This window comes from Uloborus diversus, chromosome 8 (genome assembly GCF_026930045.1).
Source record: "Uloborus diversus isolate 005 chromosome 8, Udiv.v.3.1, whole genome shotgun sequence".
Taxonomy (NCBI): Eukaryota; Metazoa; Arthropoda; class Arachnida; order Araneae; family Uloboridae; genus Uloborus; species Uloborus diversus.
Genome location: NC_072738.1, coordinates 46,570,160 through 46,590,587, shown reverse-complemented (window position 1 = coordinate 46,590,587; position 20,428 = coordinate 46,570,160). Strand labels below are relative to the sequence as shown.

The 20,428-nt window shown below is 35.3% G+C and overlaps 2 protein-coding genes across 6 annotated transcripts in view; one reads left to right on the top strand and one right to left on the bottom strand.

Moving 5' to 3' along the window:
- Positions 1-20,428, bottom strand: part of LOC129228172 (TGF-beta-activated kinase 1 and MAP3K7-binding protein 2-like) — a 303,446-nt gene that overhangs the window by 161,228 nt on the left and 121,790 nt on the right. The gene's annotated exons all lie outside the window — the stretch shown is intronic.
- LOC129228174 (protein-tyrosine sulfotransferase 1-like) overlaps positions 1-20,428 on the top strand; it is a 126,474-nt gene that overhangs the window by 69,151 nt on the left and 36,895 nt on the right. The window contains exons 2-3 of the mRNA XM_054862830.1: positions 6,567-6,806; positions 13,298-13,492. Of these exons, the coding sequence (XP_054718805.1) occupies positions 6,567-6,806; positions 13,298-13,492 (435 nt within the window). The remainder of the gene's footprint in view (positions 1-6,566; positions 6,807-13,297; positions 13,493-20,428) is intronic.

The following is a 20,428-nucleotide window of genomic DNA, read 5'->3' as shown; positions in this document are numbered from 1 at the left end:
GGTATAACAGCTGTGTTTCCGAACGCCCGTGATTACACCGCGGTTGTTCTAGTTCAGCAGCAAACGACGCTCCAATCTAAGGCTCCTATATAAGGGGAGCTGACTTATACGACATTTTGGTTCCAAAATTATCGGGCGAAAAAAATAAACATTTGTACAAAAGTCTCATTGCAGAAAACTGGTGTCCAAACTTTAGGTGTGTTGCCCGACTGATGTTTGATTATTTTATTCTGTGGATGAATACAATTTAATTAATACAAATTAAAAACAAATAAGGTATGAAAATGAGGTTTATTACCGTAAACATTTCCCGATACATTTTAGCTGAATTTGTAAACGAAGTTATCTTTCAAAATTTACCTAAAGTGACATTTTACTCAACTTATCATCAATTATTTTACGACTTAGCAACCAGCGAATATTATGACGTATTTATAAATACTAGAAACGAGGTTGGATCCAATTCTGTCTCGGAACCAAAATGTCGGATAAGTCAGCCTGTCTTTTTCAAGGGGCTCTACTCCAATCAAAGCGTAACTTTCGTAATGGCAAAGTCACGTGCGTTACGATCAAAACATGAAACACGACCGGATTGGCCAGCACGGACTTGGTGACGTTTATAATCTCGCTAACCGCTTTACACAGCGGTGCGACAGGTTGCTACAAAGTCGACCGCCAGAAAACGACCGCAGCGTTTCCGAACGCGGTTGAGTGACGTCACCGGTTCCACCGAGGCAACCGATCCTTGTTTCTGAATGCGCCCCGGTATGGATTCCCCCCTCTCCCCCAGCGCCGTGAGCATTCACAAGTGTATGCCCACATACACGCCCTTGGATGGCCATTAGAGTGTTTAAAGCGAAGTTGATTATCATTGCTGCGAATAAATGGATACAAATTGTGAGATTAAACCAGCAGATGAACTTGAACATTTTATTTTTCACATGCTCATATTCATGCTCTATATTCATAAGTTACTTTAGTGATAGGAAGGACTTCGAATGAGGAATAAACATTTGAACAATATTTTGCTTTTAATCTTGAAAATCCTTACAAGCTAATCCGATATTAATTTTTCAAGTCAAATGTTTCAAATGGCAAAAGTAATTATTCCAAACAATCCTTTGTAGTTAATTATTTTCATACTTTTTTGAGCATCATTAACCAAATTTTTTGTTTACTGGGACGTGAAGTAAACCGGCCGGGAAACTGGAATTTTGTCTGAAATCCGAGACTGTCCCTGTCGAAACGGGGAGTCTGGCCAGCCTAGTTATGCACCAAATGGAGGAGAAATGTACGTTCTAGATACTGTAGCTGTGCAAGAATTGTCATTCTACAACATGTATGGCCCTTGCTTGAAAGTCTGTTCCAGCTTGGACCATTCCTTCTAGATGCTTTAAAAAATGTAAGTTTAGACACGCATCTGCGTTTTCATGGATGGGCCCTGATTTATTCAAAAAAAAAAGTCTCTAGCGTTTTTTAGGGAATGCTTCTAATTTTTCAGAAAATTTCCTGTCTAATTTCAGGAAATTACTGACTTTTTAGCGGGAAATTTTCCTGTTTCTTGCCAGACATGTCAATGCAAAAATAGAAATTAGGCACAATAAGATGCTCAGCATTTCACGGGAACGTTTCGCATTTTCTTTCCTTTTTTTTTAATGTGTGTGTGTGTGTACGGAGCCTCTCACTAAGAACGAGAACAACATTAAAACCCAAAAAATACCAATCAAAACACCCATTAAAAACCTAAATAATTATGCATTTTGAACGTTTTGGCGCAAATGCTATTCTACTAGAAGCTGTACTAAACTAAATTTTGGACTAAAACTGGGATTTTTTTTTTTTTTTTTTTTTTTTTTTTTTTTTTTTTTTTAGCGCAACAGTGCATTCCCACAGATTTATTTTAATTCAGAATGTGAGCAAGAGCTCTAAATAATCGCCTTTTGAAGTAATCGCGCCTCCTCAAGGTAATCGTAACGCAGGGTGGGAATAGTTGACTTCGGAAGAAATCGTAGAAAGTATATATAAATTTTTTATAATAACAATAAAAAGAATTTGTTATTATAAAAGTTTTTTGAATTTTTTGTAATAACAATAAAAAATTCAAAATAATAACAATAATAATAAAATAAATAAAAAATAATAATAAAAAAAAACCATAATAAATCTTAAAAACGAAAATACCGTAACTAATGAGAATGCAAAATTCAAAAAGCAATTTTCTCTATCCCTCTTTCTTTCTTAGTTCTGTCTTCGTTTCCTGTTTTATTTCTCATCAAAGCTCATAAAGATGCTAATGTTGAAATTAGTCGTTCCTCTGGAAGTCGAAAGTTCAGGCAAAATGGAACTCAAAATTAAGAGCGCTCTTCGTTAAATAAATTCGGAAGTCGCTTTTTAAAAACGCAGCTTCTTTTCAGTTTCTTTCAACCGAGTTCGTGAATACAACATTCAAAAAGTGGGAACGGTTTTAAAATCGGATAAGATAGTTTAAATTAGATGAAAGTAATTGATACAGGGTGTAATTTTGTTAAATTTCTGGGAAAATTCATGGAATTTTGTTATTGCAGAAAAAAATGAGCTCAGGTTTCCAGGGATGACTGTTTATGCGACAGAAAAAGTAGCTAGTGTTGAGAGCATGAAACGGACCAAAAAGTTTTGGAAGTGACCGAAAATTTAAGATCCTTTGTTTTACGAGTGGGAATTATCTTAATAAAATTATTAAACTTCCAAAACTGATGAAAAGTGGACTGTTCTCCGTCGGTAATTTCTGAAACAATAACCAAGAATGCATACATACTTTTAAAAAATTTGAATTTTCCCTAAAACAAATATGTGTGACTCAAACTTCTTGCAAAATGGATTTTTCTTTCAAAGAAATGGTTTTCCCTGTGAACACACGTTTTTCTTTAGTTCCAGTAAATTCTACAATGGTTTCAAATAGGAAAAACTACTTTGGGCCAAAGAAACCCAAACTTTAGGGCCCAAATAAAAAACAATTTAAAATGGTAATAATAATCAAAAGCTAAATTAAGAGAACTCTAGATGCGTAAAAAAGGTTTCCATACCTTGAAAATATGAATAGATACAAAATTGTTGAGAAAAAATGAGAAAATTTACAAAATCTGGGCCAATCAGCCCGCGTTTACAGTAGTTAAATTCGACATTTGCCAGGTTTCGAACTTTTACGGCACAGGGTAACTTGTTCTTCGGGGTTGTTCCCCCTCGCACATTTTCAAAAGGGACATTTATAAATGGGTGTAATTGAAAGATAACCGATCGTTCCGTCTTAATTTTCCTTTTATATGTATTAGCAGAAAAAAATAAAACTGGTGGTTAACGAATCCTTTAGAGCCCCTTTAGAGCAGTGGTTCTAAACCTTTTCACTTCTGAGGGCCACTTGGTACAGTCATAGAAAAAAAGAAAGACCCGGTCGTATTCTAAAACTGTTAACACTAGAGAGGCGTGTAAGGTTAGTTTTTTTCTGAAATAAAGTACTCGGCGTAATTCCGTTTCTTATTGTTGCTCAGGGGTTGTCTTCGTATCAAAATGTGCACCAACATCAAAACTTGCTATGAGAACTCCATTTTTTTTATCACACATTTGTAATCCGCATCATCAATTAGCTTTGTGTAAAAATTTTTTTTTAATTTACTTTAGCCATTGCGTTACAATTAAAGTGAGAATAAACCATCTAGTAATGCTTAAACGATTTTTGATGCTTTTGCGCATTATACCTAAACCGCCTTGGAAACTGCAAAGATTGTTTTTTTTTTTTTTTTTTTTTTTTTTTTTTTTTTTTACATCAAAGTTATGAACCAATCCAACTACAAATTCATCATTTACTATGTCAAAAGTAAAATTTTGAGGCTTTTATGAGTCATGAAATTGATATTTTAAAAATTTTGATGTACAGTCGACTCCCGCTACAACGCGATCCGACTTGTGCGAAAAGGCTATAACGCGAGTTTTTCACGAGTAAAGAATTTTAGAGCTAACGCGAATTCCTCGTCGACAACATGATTTTTTTTTTGGAAGGAAGTATCGAGTATCGGCTTCGTTATTGGCTACTAAATATTGATTTCGTGAATGTTATTACATCCCTTTAGCATCACTGACAGCTGCGAAAATTCTCATACCAAACTACTCTAAGTATCGCGTTGTTAGTACATCAAATAACCACTTAACATCTTTTTTTTTTTTTTCATTCTAATTATTATAGTTGATCAAATAGAATGACGCCTTCGTGCGCTGTTTCATCCAAAGTTTGAAGATAGAAAGAAAAGAAAGTTCCTACCAAAAAAAAAAAAAAAGAGTAAGATTCTCGATATGCTTGAACAACTACAAAACGTCGACGGTAGCACAAAATAAAATTGAGTGAATCTTTCATAAGTACAATTAAAAGTCAAAACAACAGAACTTAGACTTCAGACTTTAGTTTCAGTATTGAATTGTCTAAGCAAAGTAAATATGTATTATGAAAATGGAAGCTGCTCTTGTACTGTGGATTAAAGAGTTCAGGAAGGGAGGCTGTTGTCATAAAATGGAAACGTTATAAAAGACAAAGCGAAGCAACCGTTTTTAAAAATGTATTGAAAAAGAAAGCAGCATAAATCATCACCATCTTTTTTTTTCAACTCATGAATATTATTACTGTATCTATTGTACAGTGTTATAGTGCAGCATTTTATTATTACTACATACTGTGCGGTGTGCGTGCCATGTTGTTTCATTTTATGTCTTTCCCTAGCATTTTGTGCAACTTTAAGTATTTTATATTGAATAAAACGACGTTTTTTATTGAAGACTTTTCAGTTGAAGACTTTTGTTAGAACTTTTCAGTCTTCATTACTGCAAATAACACAGATACAGATACAGATCGGGAGAGTGCACTGCGCCAGAACCAAGGTTCTTTTACGCGGTATGAATGAAGAGAAATGATCAGTAATCGAGCTGGCGTGAAGGGGCAGTGTGAGGGAGGATATGCTAATAACAGTGAGGCAGATGTCATCTTATTAAAGCTGAGAGTGTCAACAAACTGGTAGATAAAATGAATTTATCGCACCCGCGAATGGTGCCGGTTTGACCGCCCCTAAGCCAGCGCTACGGCAGAACTTCATGCAGTACACCAGACAACCCGGTTAACACACCCGGAGCCTACTGTTTTATTATCAATGGAACTACTTAGTGTGGAATAGTAAATAACTGAGCTGGTGGCAGATTTCAGCTGATTGAATCTGAGAGTGCCAACAAACTGGTAGATAAAGTGAATTTATCATCCAGCCCGGTCATTCACTATTTCAGACTGAGGAGCTCTTATCTGAACGAAACTGCAGTCTCTAGATGTGATAACCGGGCTGTCTGGTATGTTGCATGTAAAGCATTTGTTTTTCAGCAGACAAAAAGGAAAACCAATTAAAAATTCCAAAGGAATCCAAAAAAAAAAAAAAAAATTCCTACAAAGAAATCTTTTGGGAATAAAAATAATTTATAAGTGCCGTAAATCAGCGCTCAACGATTAATTATGCGTTTCAGAAAAGCTGTCAATAAACAAAGTGTTTGGGAAAAAAATACATATTAGAAGCTGTCCGTGTCCACTAATGATGTCTAACTATTGTCCAATGTTTTTGGTCCCCATCCCTCTATGCCACAAAGTGTCATTCTTCACAAAACCTTCTCTCTTCACCTACGTCATGCAATTCTTCTTAAACATATTTTTATTCAAAAAATCTGTGATGTCTCGCTTCTTCTTTATGCCGTCTTGCTCCTTGTCAACTATTTCACAAACTCCAATCTTCTCCACAAAGAGTGACATCATTTGCGGAAGACCCCTAAATGCGTTTTCTTTCCTAAAACCGCCGTACCTCGGATGATTGCAATTCGTAAAGTGAATTTTCGTCATTCAATCCATGTTATTGTTAACGGCGGAGCTAATACAGTGGCGCTATTTTTTCCCGCCTCTGTTTTGTTCTGTAACAATACGTAATGTCTTAAGAATCAAACTTTAGTTTGCAGTTATTACACGATGTTCTAAAAATGTTGACACATTTCAAATAATCAATAAAATCGAAACGAGCAGCGATAGAAATATACCGTTTGTTGGAATATGCTTGGGACAACAGTAAATTTTCAGACAGACAAACTTTCAAAATTAGTTACAATGTTCCTCAAGAGATGACGCTGCAGGTATTTAGAGGAGGCTTCAGGTGTGACTGTCTGAAAATTTACTGTTTTTTCAAGCATATTGCAAAAAAGCAGTGTATTTTTGTCGCTGCCCGTTTTGCCTTTATAGATTTTGTAAATATACCGGTATTTTGGCGACTTACAGACTGCGATCTCATTTACACCTTCTAAACTACCTGTATCGCCATCTGTTGAAGAACATTGTAACTAATTTAAAAGTGTTTCCGTATGAAAATTTACTGTTGTCCCAAGCATAACGAAACAAACGGTGTATTTTTATCGCTGCCCGTTTAGTTTTTATTGATTTTTCAAATGTATCAGTCACTATTGGAACACCCTGTAAATTCCTAGAAATACATACTCACAGATTTCTTTTTTTTCCTTTTTAGAAATTTGTAGTTGGCCCAGATGATAAGAAATATTTCTATGACCGGTCTATGCCTCTAGTGTTCATTGGTGGAATGCCAAGGTCCGGCACAACTCTTCTTCGTGCCCTCTTAGATGCCCACCCGGACGTCAGATGTGGTGAAGAAACGAGGGTTATCCCTAGACTTCTAGGCCTCAAAAGTCAGTGGCTTAAATCGAACATCGAATTGAGAAGACTGAAAGAGGCTGGTGTTAGTCCTCAGGCAAGTCAATTCCTTCTTCTTTCCGAAACTCTTTCGCTTCTTGTTTTATCTACGGCCACTATACATGGGAAGTGACTCATCCGTCACTTTGGTTCCAATTCTACCGAGGGACAAAATCAGTCTTTGTGCAAAAGCTTCGTAGCAGAAAACTGGTGCACAAGTTTTGGATGTGTTGCACAATTGATGTTTGATTATTTTATTCCGTAAATAAAGAAGATTTAATTAATACAAATTTAAAACAAATAAGGTGTGAAAGATTTACCTTAAGTGACATTTTACTCAACTTTTTATCAATTGTGTTACGTCATAGCAACCAGCGAATATTATAACGTATTTATAAACAATAGAAATAAGGTTGGATCCGAAATCGTCTTGGAACCAAAATGTTGGATAAATCTACCTGTTCCTTTCAAGGGATTCTAGTTACACCTAAGTCTATACTGATTGCGTCTGAGAAGTTGAACTATAGCCGTGAGCAAGTCCATTTATTTCAATGGGAGAGCAATCAGTAAGAAGAGGAATTGTTAGGCGCAGAGTTGAGCTACCATTAAGCCTTTTGAACTTCAGCCGTTTTTCCTCACCCCTATTTTAATAAATGGAATCGTTTAATCGACCGGCCAGCCTAGCTCAACTTGCCAGACGCTGATAGTACATCACCCGCGAGGGTCCCCTGTAAGTAACTATCATACAGTAACTAACCAGATGGGAATCTGTCGGGAAATTCTAAGTCAATGTCTATACAGTGGACTCTGTCTATTCTGAATACTCATGGGACCGACCAAAAGGGATCAGATTATGGGGGTGTTCAATTGTTCATGCTATAGAGAGACTGGAAATGAATACATGTGTATTCTATTGCGTTAATGACTACGTTCAGCACTTTGCCAAGGGTTTTTGAGATAGAGGTGTTGATTCCGGATTGGTATTAAGTGCAACTTCCAATTAAACTCAGTAGGACTCAAACTCTTGCATTTCTTTCTTTCTTGATTTAAAAAGTTGTACGCAACATTCAACTATAAAATATTACAATACAGTTATTGGTACAATACCTGCGAAAAATCAAGTAATTTTAACTTGCTATGCATTGTGTATTCTCGTACAAGGTACGTGTTATCATCCGATTGTGTAAGAAGATTGTGTAAGTGAAAAGGTTTGCAGGTGATTCTCAGCCGCATTTCGCTTGTAAAGAATCGTACTTTAAAGGTCTTGAAGACAACTTGGATTCTTGAAATACGTAGTTCAATGGCAGAAACGTCAGGCTCATATTGCTCAGCTGAATGGTTTTATGAAATGCAGGAATATCCGCAAAAGTAATTTTTCTTCTTCTTCTCTTCATCTTCTTAATACTCTTCAATCATCGTGATAAAATCGTGGTTTACCAATTTTTCCAACTCAGGTTTTTCAGTTGGTACCACAGTGACACAGCAAACTGTCAAAAATCGTTTACTTCACGGACAGCTCCGAGCCAAGCACCCTGTAGCGTGTACTCTACCGACGCCAAACCATTGCCGATTACGACTTCAGTGGTGTCAAGCCAGAGCTCATTGGAAGACTAAGTGGAGATTCGTTATGTTTTCTGGTGAAAGCAGATTCTGCCTTGGTGCCAATGAAGGTCGTGTGTTGGTCAGAAGAGGGGTACGCCTGCAATCAAACTGTCTGCGGCCTAGGCTCACTTGACCCACATCTGGAGTCATGACCTGAAGAGCAATATCCTATGACAGCGGGAGCACTCATGGTAATTCCAAACACACGTACTGCAAATTTGTACGCCAGTCTGGTATTTCAACCTGTAGTATTGCATTTCATGAATCGCACTCAAAGGGGAATTTTCCAACAGGATAACGCTCGCTCTCAGACCACTGCTGCAACGTAATGTACTCTACAGAGTGTTGACATGTTACCTTGGCCTTCAAGATCACCAGTTCTGTCTCCAGTAAGGAAGTTTTCGATTTTTCAATTTTATTTTTATATGATAGAGTAACATGTATGAACATCATAAGTGAAAAAAAAATTTGCGATACGATAAGTAGTTTTTTTTTTAATTAATTTTTAAAGTTCAAGCTTTTGTGACGTCAAATGGCATAGGAAGTGACGTCATGCCCTCTTCCGATAGGGGGGAAGCGGAAGGTCAAGCATTCGACTTCGAAGACGAAACGTAAAAGGCTTATCTCCTCGCTTTTAACTCCTAACGTTTCTGGAACATTAAACTTCTCACCCTCTCGGAAGTATTCGAATAAAATCATTGATGTTACACGAGGAAGATTATTTAGATTGTGCTTTAATGAATCCGGTCTCCATAGTGTGTTCAAAAGGATTATTGAATTTCTAAAAAATAAAAATATCAGCGCGCTCAAAATGTTCCTAGCGAAAACAAGGGATCTTCGGCGGAAGGCTGCACATTCGCGCCCTGTGACGTAGGCTCGTGACGTTTCAGAAGCGCGCACTTTTGCGCGTGGATTTTTAAAAATTCATTAAAAATCAACCACGGTGTTTTAAAATTCGGCGATGGTGAATTTTTTAGTTTTGAGGGTCAATTAACAATATCCAATAGCCAAAATATGAACATTTAATAGGTTGCAACTTCCCTATTGAGCACAAATGGGATACCATTGGATGACAACTCCAGCATCATCCACAGCCAGCACCGACTGCGTTTCAGTATTGACATAACAAGTTCAACATGCATGAAACTTCATATTACAAAGTGACATTCAGCACCTGTATGACACAATGCATGCATGCTTGCGGGTTTGCATTCAAAATTATGGAGGTTACACTGGCTACACTGTAAAAAAATTCCGAAACGTTACTGGGTATTCCCGTGCTACGTTTCGGGATTTTAATGGTTTTTATCCACTTCCTGGAAAAATCCAGTATCATTGTCAAAAAGCTTCCTGAATTGTTACAAGTTGCACGAATGCAGACGTTTCACTGTTGTGAAAAATATTTTTAGTTCCCAGTTTAAAAATTAACTGAGCGTATTTATAAGGTGTATCGGCTTCAAATCGAGTACGGCTCGTCCATGTTGATTAAACTCCCAAAGGGAGCGAATAAGTATGGAATACGTATCTTTGCAAGAATTGCTGGCGAGCAAAATTCTCGTTACTTACAGCAATTCTGGCTTAGCTTTGGCCATGTTTGCAATAATGCTCTTGGAACTTCCTTGATATATCAGGAAGATGCCATGCTATTATATTAATATACCTTTTTAAGTCTGCACTATTTTTCCCGAGACACGACTGGATTTTAACGGCAAGATTTCTGAATTTTTCAGGAGGCTTCCAGGATAATATCAGGAAGGTTACTGAATTTTAGCGGAAAACTTTCCGGGATTTTGTAAGATATGTTACTGGCAGAAATTGGGCACATCAGCTGCCCATTATTTTCTAGGAACGTTTCTGAATCGTTTTTACAGTGTATTAATGTAACAGCATTTCGCATTTGAAATGCATTTTTTTGAGTTTAAACTAACCTGTGATCTTGAAAATTAGGTGAATTAAACATGTTAACTAAACAAATGCATTGTTCAAATTTCATTACTATACAATACATATATATTTTTTTGGTGTTGGATTTTTTTCCCCGTCAGTGTATTAACGAATAATTAAGTATTATTTATTATTCGTTAATATATTCGTATTTTTTTTAAAATAGAAATACGTAAAATACAATGCATAAAATACGCTTGACGAAACTTTTGATGAGTATTTCCAATTTCCAATGTGCGAAATGCACTTTAAGGGGCGCAGAAAATATATATCTGCATCTGATAACCCTAAAATAACATTGAAATTCCTTCAAAAACGCTGAAAGAAAACCTGCCATCTTTTCATTCAATGAAAACTTTTCAATTTTAAGGAATTAGAGAATTGTTGACATAGCACAGAAATATTTTATCAAAACAAAACCTGTTTACACGAGGTTTTAAACGCATTATTTGTATGATTGATTTTCTACTCAAGCTACTTTTACGTACTCGGCTGTCTTCCAAAGAAGCTATCGCTTTTAACAGAATAAACTGTCGAAAAACTGGAAAGTTCTTTTTGAATTTGCACGGAGCTCCTACTTAATATTCATGGAAAGAACGGCTTTATTCCACTCTGTTTGTTTATTCAACAGATCATCCGGAATTGTTGTTTATCTTTTACGAGTTTTGTCGAACTTGTTTCTATTTGGCAAAAAGAGAAAAGCATTTTTTTTTAAACTTTTTTTTAATCAGAAAAGTATTTGTTGTCTACATACGCATAGAACTCTTGCGAAAAAGTCATAGAAAGATTTAACTTCAAAATAAAGACTTTTAGCTAGGTTAAAGTACCATCAACCAGAGATACTTCGTCCGGTTTAAAAATTATTTTTTAAACTGAACGATAATAACATATTTTTTTATTTAAAACTAATAACTTTTGCTCTTGCTAGTCTACCAGTAGGTTCAGAAATGAATAAATACCTTTGTGCCGAGAAGTAACAGGAAATAACTAACGTTTTGTTGCACAAATATACAGATTATTGCAGATAAGTGTTTCGGTGTTTCAAGGATCCCCTTTTTCAACGCAAAGCTCACTTTTTCGCATTAAAAAATGTATTCTTTAATCTATTTGTTTCTGAAATACTTAATTTTACTACCATCTTCAAGAACTAATTTCATTACAGATGTCTGTAATTAATGGGCCTTATGAACTACAAATTCATAAGGCCCATTAATTACAGACTGTTTATGTTTTTTTTTTTTTTGGAATGGCTTATATTTTTTGCTATATTGTTTTTTAAATCTTCCCTGTTCCGATGTACATGCATTAAAAAAGGATGTGCTGTTTTAATAAAACTCAAACTTTCGACCAATAAATAACATTTTTTCACTCTTTTCTTATGTTTTTCAACAAATGGCGAACTTAACGTTTTTCTCCATACAGTGACAATCTCCTAAAAAGGTTGTCCATCCCTATTCTTCTGTAGTTATAATAATTGTTAAATTCAATCATTTATTTCCCTTCAAATCACATTTACGAGCGAAAATAAATAACAATATTTTCATTTCAACGCTGGCACATTAATTATATTCCTGGATTTATCCATTTAACGTTGAATGAGAAACATCTTCATTTTCTGAGGCGTAAAATTTTAATTAGTTTTAGTCCTCAATGCAAGGCAAGATGTCGTCTGAATAGAGCGTTTTAATGCATTTTTAAAGAACTTCATCTTCCACACCACAGATCGATTTCGAAATGTTAGAATAGCTCTTGAAAAGAAATGTTCTCATTGTTTGGGGGATTTGTTTCGTGCATTGGTTTGAATCATTGCTCGATTATCAGAGAGACTTGTATTTTCAATAAAATATCATTAGTTAATTATAAATAATATCTTTAATTGGATGCCTTTGTGAAATTCGACGTTACGTCTGCTTCTTTCGTTTCAACTCATTGTTTCATTAACAGCTTCATTTATGGTTTACTGATTGAATTTTTAATTTGCCTAATTTTTATGCTACTAAAAGAATAGCTTTAAATTAAATTTGCTAATTGTATCATGATTACTCGCACAGAGGATTAATCAAGTGATGACATATCAAATTGCCAAATAATGCTTCTGTTTGCTAAGTAAGTTCACACCTAAAATTGAATTAACCTAACTCAACTTACAAGTATGTAAAAATTTGTGATGGATCTACTTAATTAAAGCTTTTGAAAATATATTTTTTAGTTTTTATATATTCAAAATATTTAAATCAAGAGCTTTCAAACGACACCAAATTCATATTTCTATGCAGATTCCAAGTAACTTAATTTAAATGTTAATGACGGAAATACATTAAAATCTACGTACAATATTGTTTTCAAACGCGATTTTCCAAAAATTTCAATTTTAAAACTCATTTTCAGAAAACTACTTCACACATTTTCATCACACTTTGTTTGCATGTTCATAATAATACTGAAGGGAATTTTTTTCTTTTAGACTCGCCCTTTGTCCTAAACAGCTGTTTTTATTGTTAAAAACGACCTTTTATTTTCACTAAAAAGGATTTATTGGTTAAAATTTCTTAAATAATAAAATAAATAAAATTGCCTTAAAATTTCACTTTAGTAGACTGTTCGATATCCCTTTAAAAAAACTGAAAATCGTAAGTTTCTACCGCTAAAACGTTTTGAGAAAAGTTGCATAACATTAAGCAATTCAACATAACGAGTATGCATTATTCAGTAAATTACCGCCCATTAGCCAGGGCTAAAGCAGAAATACACCGCCAGCTTAGTCATTTCCAGCTGAGGACTGCAGTTTTGTGCTTATTAGCACTTATTAACCCGGCATAGGAATGTGATTGAGCTGGAGATGGAAAACCTCTTAAAGAAGCCAAGAGTGCGAAACAAACTGGTAGCTAATATAGAATTAGCAGACCAGTATGCATTATTCCGATTCCCCTTAAAAGACAGTTGGTTTTGAAAGAAAAAAAGCTTCGTCTTTTGACAATAACCACTTTTTTTATTCCTCCACAGGTTTTGGACAGCGCCATTGCTGCGTTTATTCTGGAAATCATCGCACGACACGGCCCGCCTGCCACAAGACTCTGCAACAAGGACCCCTTCACTCTTCGTTCTGCAGTATATTTGAGAAGTCTTTTTCCAAAAGCTAAATTCATTCTTCTGCTTAGAGACGGACGAGCCGTGGTGCACTCCATCATCACCAGAAAAGTGAGATCAATTTTTCGTACTCAAAATAAATATTTCAACACCATCTTGTTGATGTGAAGTTGCTTCTGTTGAATTGGCTGAAACGTGTGAATCAGAGTCTAGAAATAAACTGTTTCTGTATTCACACCAACTGAGAAAGTGACTCGCAGACTTTCTGCTCATTGACTTCATAAAATTAAATAAAAACGCTTTCAACGTTACTGGTAGCTTATCATTGTTTATGTATCTGCCCATCATTTAAAATTATTTTCATCCAGAGGGTCATCATTGGTTGATTGTGACGTCATTTGGAAGTTACATCCTTCGTTGCTAATTTGATATTCTTAGCAACAATTTATTACGACAGACGTAATTTGCTGCTGTTGGAATGGTTGTGAAATATTCAGGAAGGGGAAATTCATACCAATGATGATAATTTCAAAGCGTTTCACACTTTTCATGTAGATCATTGGTTCTTTAAAATTCAATTGACACTCCCTTGTCTAACCAACCTCTAACTCATTGGTATTTTCATTTCGCCGCTTTCGATTGAACATGCTGATTTTTTGAAATTTGTGCAATCACCAGGCACTGTAAAAACGATTCAGAAACTTTCCTATAAAATAATAGGCAGCTGATGTGCCCAATTTATGCAAGTAACATTCTCACAAAAACCAGGAACGTTTTCCGCTAAAATTCAGTAACCTTCCTGAAAAATCCAGTAATCTTCCCGTTTAAAACCAGTCGTGCCTCTGAAACTTCAGAGTAACCTTAAGTAGGGATAAAAAAAACAGCTTCGCGTCTTCCTGATTTATCATGACAGTTCCGAAAGAAGTGCTGCAAACACGGAATAAGCTAAGCCAGAATTGCAAGCAACTATCAAGCATTTCACCTTGAATGTAATTACTTATAAAGCTACGTAGACCGTACTTAATCGCCCCCTTTGGGAGTTTAATCAGCATGGACGAGCGAGATCGAAAGAAAGCCGATACACCTTATAAATACTCTCAGTTAATCTTTAAACAAGTAGCTAAAGATATTTTTTACAACTGTAAGAAGTATGCATTCGGACATCTTGCAACAATTCAGGAAACTTTTTGACAATGACACTTGATATTTCCAGGAAGTGGCTAAAAACCATTGAAGTCCCGAAACGTAACACGGAAATACTCAGTAACGTTTAGGATTTTTTTGCGGGGATAAGCTGATGCATTAATAAAAATTTTATGCAGAAGCACACATATATATTTCAACGTTTTTGCTTAAAATTTCTTTCATTCAATGCGCAAATAAAGAATAAAACGAAATATGAAAAAAAAAAAGTGTCCTTGAGCTATTCGACGGTTAAGGTATAAGAATTGGACTATGTAGTTTTTTATATTTTGTCTGCTGCAGTTGAAATGTGTACGCATTCCGGGGGGGGGGGAGCGCCATTTCTATTTTATGAGCTATAAAAGCACTGTACCAGCACTGAATTCGTCATCAAAAGGGAGATTTTTCATTCAAAGAAACTTTAAAGCATCTGTGGTTTAAACTTCATGTTATCTTAATATTAAACCAAAGATTTACCCGTTAAAATTATAGATCACTAGCTGCGTTGCCCGGCTTTGCCCGGTCTATTTTGAAAACAAAAATTGTGTCAAGCGACGTATATTCAACAATCAGGCATAAATAAAAGAAAAAAAAAATCATCATGCAAAATTTCCCCTCCAAACAATGACTACAGATATTAAAAATACTTTTAAGAAATTAAAATAAAATGAGAAAGATGGATTTAAAAAGCGAAACCATGGAAACACAAAGTAAAATAAGTTTCAGAATTGAAAATGAGAAAGATGGATAATGGATTCAAAAAGCGTTACCGTGGAAACGCAAAATAAAATGGTTAAAAACTTGAATAGAGAACAAATTTTTGAACTTCATTTAATTCGCTTGTAACTTTTTTTCTAATGGAGATAGAGGGTTAAACTTCCGACCAAAGGTCGAGTTTAATCTGGAGTAAAAAAGGTAACCCTTTTCAATGGTGTCAAAAAGAAAACTGTAGGACAATTCCTTCACTTTTTATTGAGAAATTTAATGAAGAAAGAAGTGCCTTAATTTTAGCTAAGCCTAAAAAAATTCGAGCTAAAAACGTAAAAAACTCCCTTCACAATTAAGTTAGAGCTTTGGAACAAATTGCGTAGAATGCGGAAAATTCTTCCCTTTCCAACGATATATAATATTACTAATTGCGAGTAATTTTTCATCCCCATATTCGGGAATTTATGTGAAAATTGGGCCTAAATTGGAATAAAAAATGAACTATCCATCGAATTGTTTTCGAACTGGTCTGCAAACCTTCTCAGGACTTAAAGGAACAAATTGTGAAAATTTCAGCGAAATCTGCCGGGTAGTTCTCGAGTTTTGCGAGTTCAAACAAACAGACGCTTTTTGGACACTTCATTTTATACTATGTAGAGATTATAGATAGATTACGCATTAAATATTCCAAACCACATTTATTATTATTGTCATCATTTCCACCTTCCTTTTAACATCATCATCATCGTTTTTGTTATTATTATTAACAACAATAATAATGACCATCATGATTACGACGACGATGATGAATTGAATCATGATATTATTATCATAATCATTGTACTTGTCATCATCATCACCCTTAATAATGAAGATTTAGACGAGCATGATGATATTATTAGTATTATTATTTTCCTCATCCATGCGTCAGATCCAAAAGTAAGTAATACAATTTACTGCTTGAGTTTTCAACATTCAACAATAATAGTGAGCATAGTTCCACAAGAATAGTATTCGAGGAGCCTTACAGAGTCGACGATAGACGAAATAAACTCGCCACAGATCGTTTTGGCACGTTGTCAACGTCTGCACTCGAAGCACCAGCTAACGTGTATGGAACGTATTTGGAGTACTACGAATTTCAAAACTAGATAGTTTGCGAAAGTTTCCATTCAAAAGGACATCTAAATCTTCTCCATCGTGAAGCCTTCAGCGAAAGCATATCTTTGTTCTCAATTTCAAGTATGATACAAGGATTTTATCATTCTACCTCACTGTAAAAAAATTTCGAAATGTTCCTGGTGGAAAGTAATGGGCAGCTGATGTGCCTAATTTCTGCCATTAACACACCTTGCAAAAACCAGGAACGTTTTCCGCTAATATTCAGTAACCTTCCTGTAATTATCTCGGAAGTCTCCTTAAAACTTCAGAAATCTTCCCATTAAAAGCCAGTCATGTCTCTGGGACTTTAGACTAAAACTTTGGTAGGTATAATTCAAAAGCTTGTTCTCTTCCTGATTTATTGCGAGTGTTCCATAAGCAGTATTGCAACCATGACCAAAGCTAAGCCAGAATTGCGAGCAAGTATCGAGAATTTTATTCGCCTGCAATTCTTGCGAAGCAGCGCAGTCCATACTTATTCGCTCACTCTGGGAGCTTAATCAGCATGAACGGTCCTTACTAGATCTTAAGCCGATTCACTTTATAAATACGCTCAGTGAATCTTTAAACTGAAAGCTAAAAATAGTTTTGAAACCAGTGAGAAGTCTGCATTCGTGCAACTTGTAGCAATTCAAGAAACTTTTTGACAATGATACTTTATTTTTTCAGGAAGTGGATAAAAACCATTGAAATCCCGACACGTTACATGGAAATACTCAGTAACGTTTCGGAATTTTTTTACAGTGTAACATATGGGTCAAAAATCAAGAAAGTTTCCTGCTAAAAGTTAGCGACCTTTCTGAAATTCTCCTGCAATCTCTCTAAAAAAAAATCAGAAACCTTGCAAATGAAAGCCAGTCATATTTCAGAACAAACTTACGACCTTCAGGGAAAAGTATATGTAACTAATAACGGCTTATCATCTTCATGATTTGCCAGGACAGCTCCGAACGCAAATATGGCCGAAACCAAACCGGAATTGCATGCAATTCTCTCAAGGCTACAACATCCGGTGCGTATACTGAATAGCGCCCTTGATTTGGGAGTAGGAACCATAGCTAAATTGAAAGGGAAACACCTATTTAAAAAAAAAAAAAAAAATGCAAATCCATGAAATACCGAAATGTTACCCGGAAGCAGTCGGTGACGTTCCGATTTTTTCTGCAGATTGTTTTTAGTTTGTTTCATGTATGTTTTTTTTCCACATACTTTATAAATCTTTACTAATAATAAAGCTGAAAGTCAGGATCTCTGTCTGGATGTCTGTTGCGTGCATAGCGCCTAGACCGTTCGGCAGATTTTCATGAAATTTGACACAAAATTAGTTTAGTTTCTATTAGAATTTTAAGAACATTTTACTAAGCAAATTATCATAAGGTGCACAAGCAAATTATCACAACATGAGAGAGTAAATTATCATAATGTGGGCAAGCAAATTATCATAACGTGGGCGAGCAAATGAACATAGCAAATTGGCGAGAAATTCGACATCCATTATTTGTAAATATACAGGCGAAAAAATGATCTTTTAATTCTCTACTATGGGCAAAGCCGTGCGGGTACCACTAGTCGATGAATAACACACGATGCAAAAATGATATAGAAATATGTGCATTCGAGATTCATGCTGTCGAATGTCATTCCGATTAAAAACATCGATATAAACAGCTTTCGACAAGCACAGACGTTTGATTAAATTTTCTGAAAATGGATTTGATATCACTGTATAAAAATAATTCAATCTTAAATGCTCTTATTTCTGAGCAAGCTTCTGGTTTAACAAATTGATTGATTGAAGTTAAAGTGTTTCATCCGAAGGTAGGAACTATTTAAGTTTTTTTTTTTTTTTTTTCAAGAATTTCACTAATCTAGCTATTGAAACCACGTAAAAGAAGAAGCGAACTCAATTTGTTTCTATAAAAGCCTTTTGAACATAGAAAAGCTTCTAACAGAAACAAATATTTCAAAAACTCAAAAGGAAAATAAAAATCCTTACGCAATTATGTCTTCTAAAAGAACACAAATTCGGTTTCATAAGCTGCTAATGGATTTATCTAAAGCACCGAAGTGAAAAATTCTTTTTTCATGTGAAAGGAAATGAGGCTGAAAATTCAGTAAATGAAATAGAATAAAAAACTATGTTTACTCTTTTATTTTATTTCTTCATCAATGTAAGCTTTAAAGAATAATTAGAGCGGAAAATTTATTTTTGAAGGAGGTTTTTATGGTCTTCGTCTTAAACCTTTAATCTGGTTTGCGGTAAATGAATATTGGATGAGTTTTTTGTGACATTTTCTTTAAAAAGACAGGGAATGCTGCATAAAAAATGGAAATGATATGGCATATCGTGAAGAATCACAGTTGAACTATTCTCTTGAAAATGGTTTTGCAGTCTAAAAAGTTATCCAACAATTTGTCAGAAAAAAAATAAATTATATCTTCGCAAAGAAATCAAAAAATACTTTTGTGCAACAAAGTAACGGTAGTGGAAACAAAATATTTGTGCACAAGTTTTTAATAAGTTGCAGTCACGTGTTTTGGGGGGGTTTTAGGGAAATTGAGGAAATTGTTCCGAGGTTTGCTCTATCTTATAAGTTCAACTGAAAATTCATTTTGCATGCTTTATTTTTTTAAATTCCTTAAGAACGACATTCCCTACCCCACAAGGTCCTGGCTACGGAAAGATACGGGGGTGTATCTATTGATTGGTTCTCGCCAGGGTCGCAGCAGCAAGAAGTGGGTGGGCATTTTGGCAAGAATATTTCAAAAAAGTGCTTTGATTTTTAACTTTAATGATTTTTTCGTAGAAAAACTAATTCGTTGTAAAAATGATACAGAAACGTTACTGGAAAATAATGGACTACTGATGAGCCCAATTTCTGCCATCTTGGAAAAACCAGTAACCTTTCTGAAATTAACCTTAAAACTTTCTGAAGACTTGAGAAATCTCCACGGTTAGAGCTACTCATGTCTTGACAACCTTCTATGAATGTAAAGTAGAGTTAATGTAAGCGATTTAAACCTTTTTGATCTACCGATGAAGCTCCTGAAGCATTAGCGTAACCACGGGCAAAACTCTGCAGGAAGGAACCAAGTCTATCGCTAGCCTACAATTCCTACCTTGCAAAGCTGCTGTTATCCATTAACGTCTATCGCTCTCACTGGGAGCTTAGTAAACCTGTGGACGGGACTATCGCTCTCACTGAGAGCTTAGTTCACCCGAACGGGACGTAATCGACAAAATGTCGATACATTTAATAACCACGCGCATTTAATTTTTAAACTGGTAGCTAAAAATAATTTTCACAAGAGTTAAATGTCTGCATGCGTACAACTTGTAGCGATGCAGGAAACTTTTTTTGCGATATACTTGATTACACGGGGAAATAGGTGAAATCCCGAAACGTTCCACCGAAAAAAAAGTAATGTTTCGGAATTTTTTTTACAGTGTAAGAATAAAGTTGGAAGGGGAAAAAAAACAATCTAATGCTCAAAAAACAAAAACAAAAAAAAAAAAAAAAGAAGAAGAAGAATTTTGCATTGCGCTTTCCCTGGGTAAGTTTATTACTGCCGTGAACAGATGAACTGCAGTATCTGCTGAAATGAGTTTTTAAGATATTTGAAGAAACGCATTTTGGATTCAACAACAGAGAAATGTTACAATTAGAAAAAAATTTCGCGCTTTTTTTCAGCGCAAACTAAACTAGCAAGTCTAAGCAATAAATTCAACGTACAATAGATGATAAATATGCAGAATAAAAAATAATTAATTTGAATTCTGACATTTTGAATTCAAATTACGTATTTCGCAGTCACGAGTTCCGACAGGTCCCTACTCATTGGAGTTACTGTTCCTAGAAACGGCTCCTGTTCCCCCAAGTTAGCCCCTGCTCCTGGGCGGTTACGTGTGCATAGTTGTGTGTGTGTGTGTGTGTGTGTGTGTGTGTGCGTGCGTAGGTGCCCGTGCATGCATGTGTAGGCTTGTGTGTGTGCGCA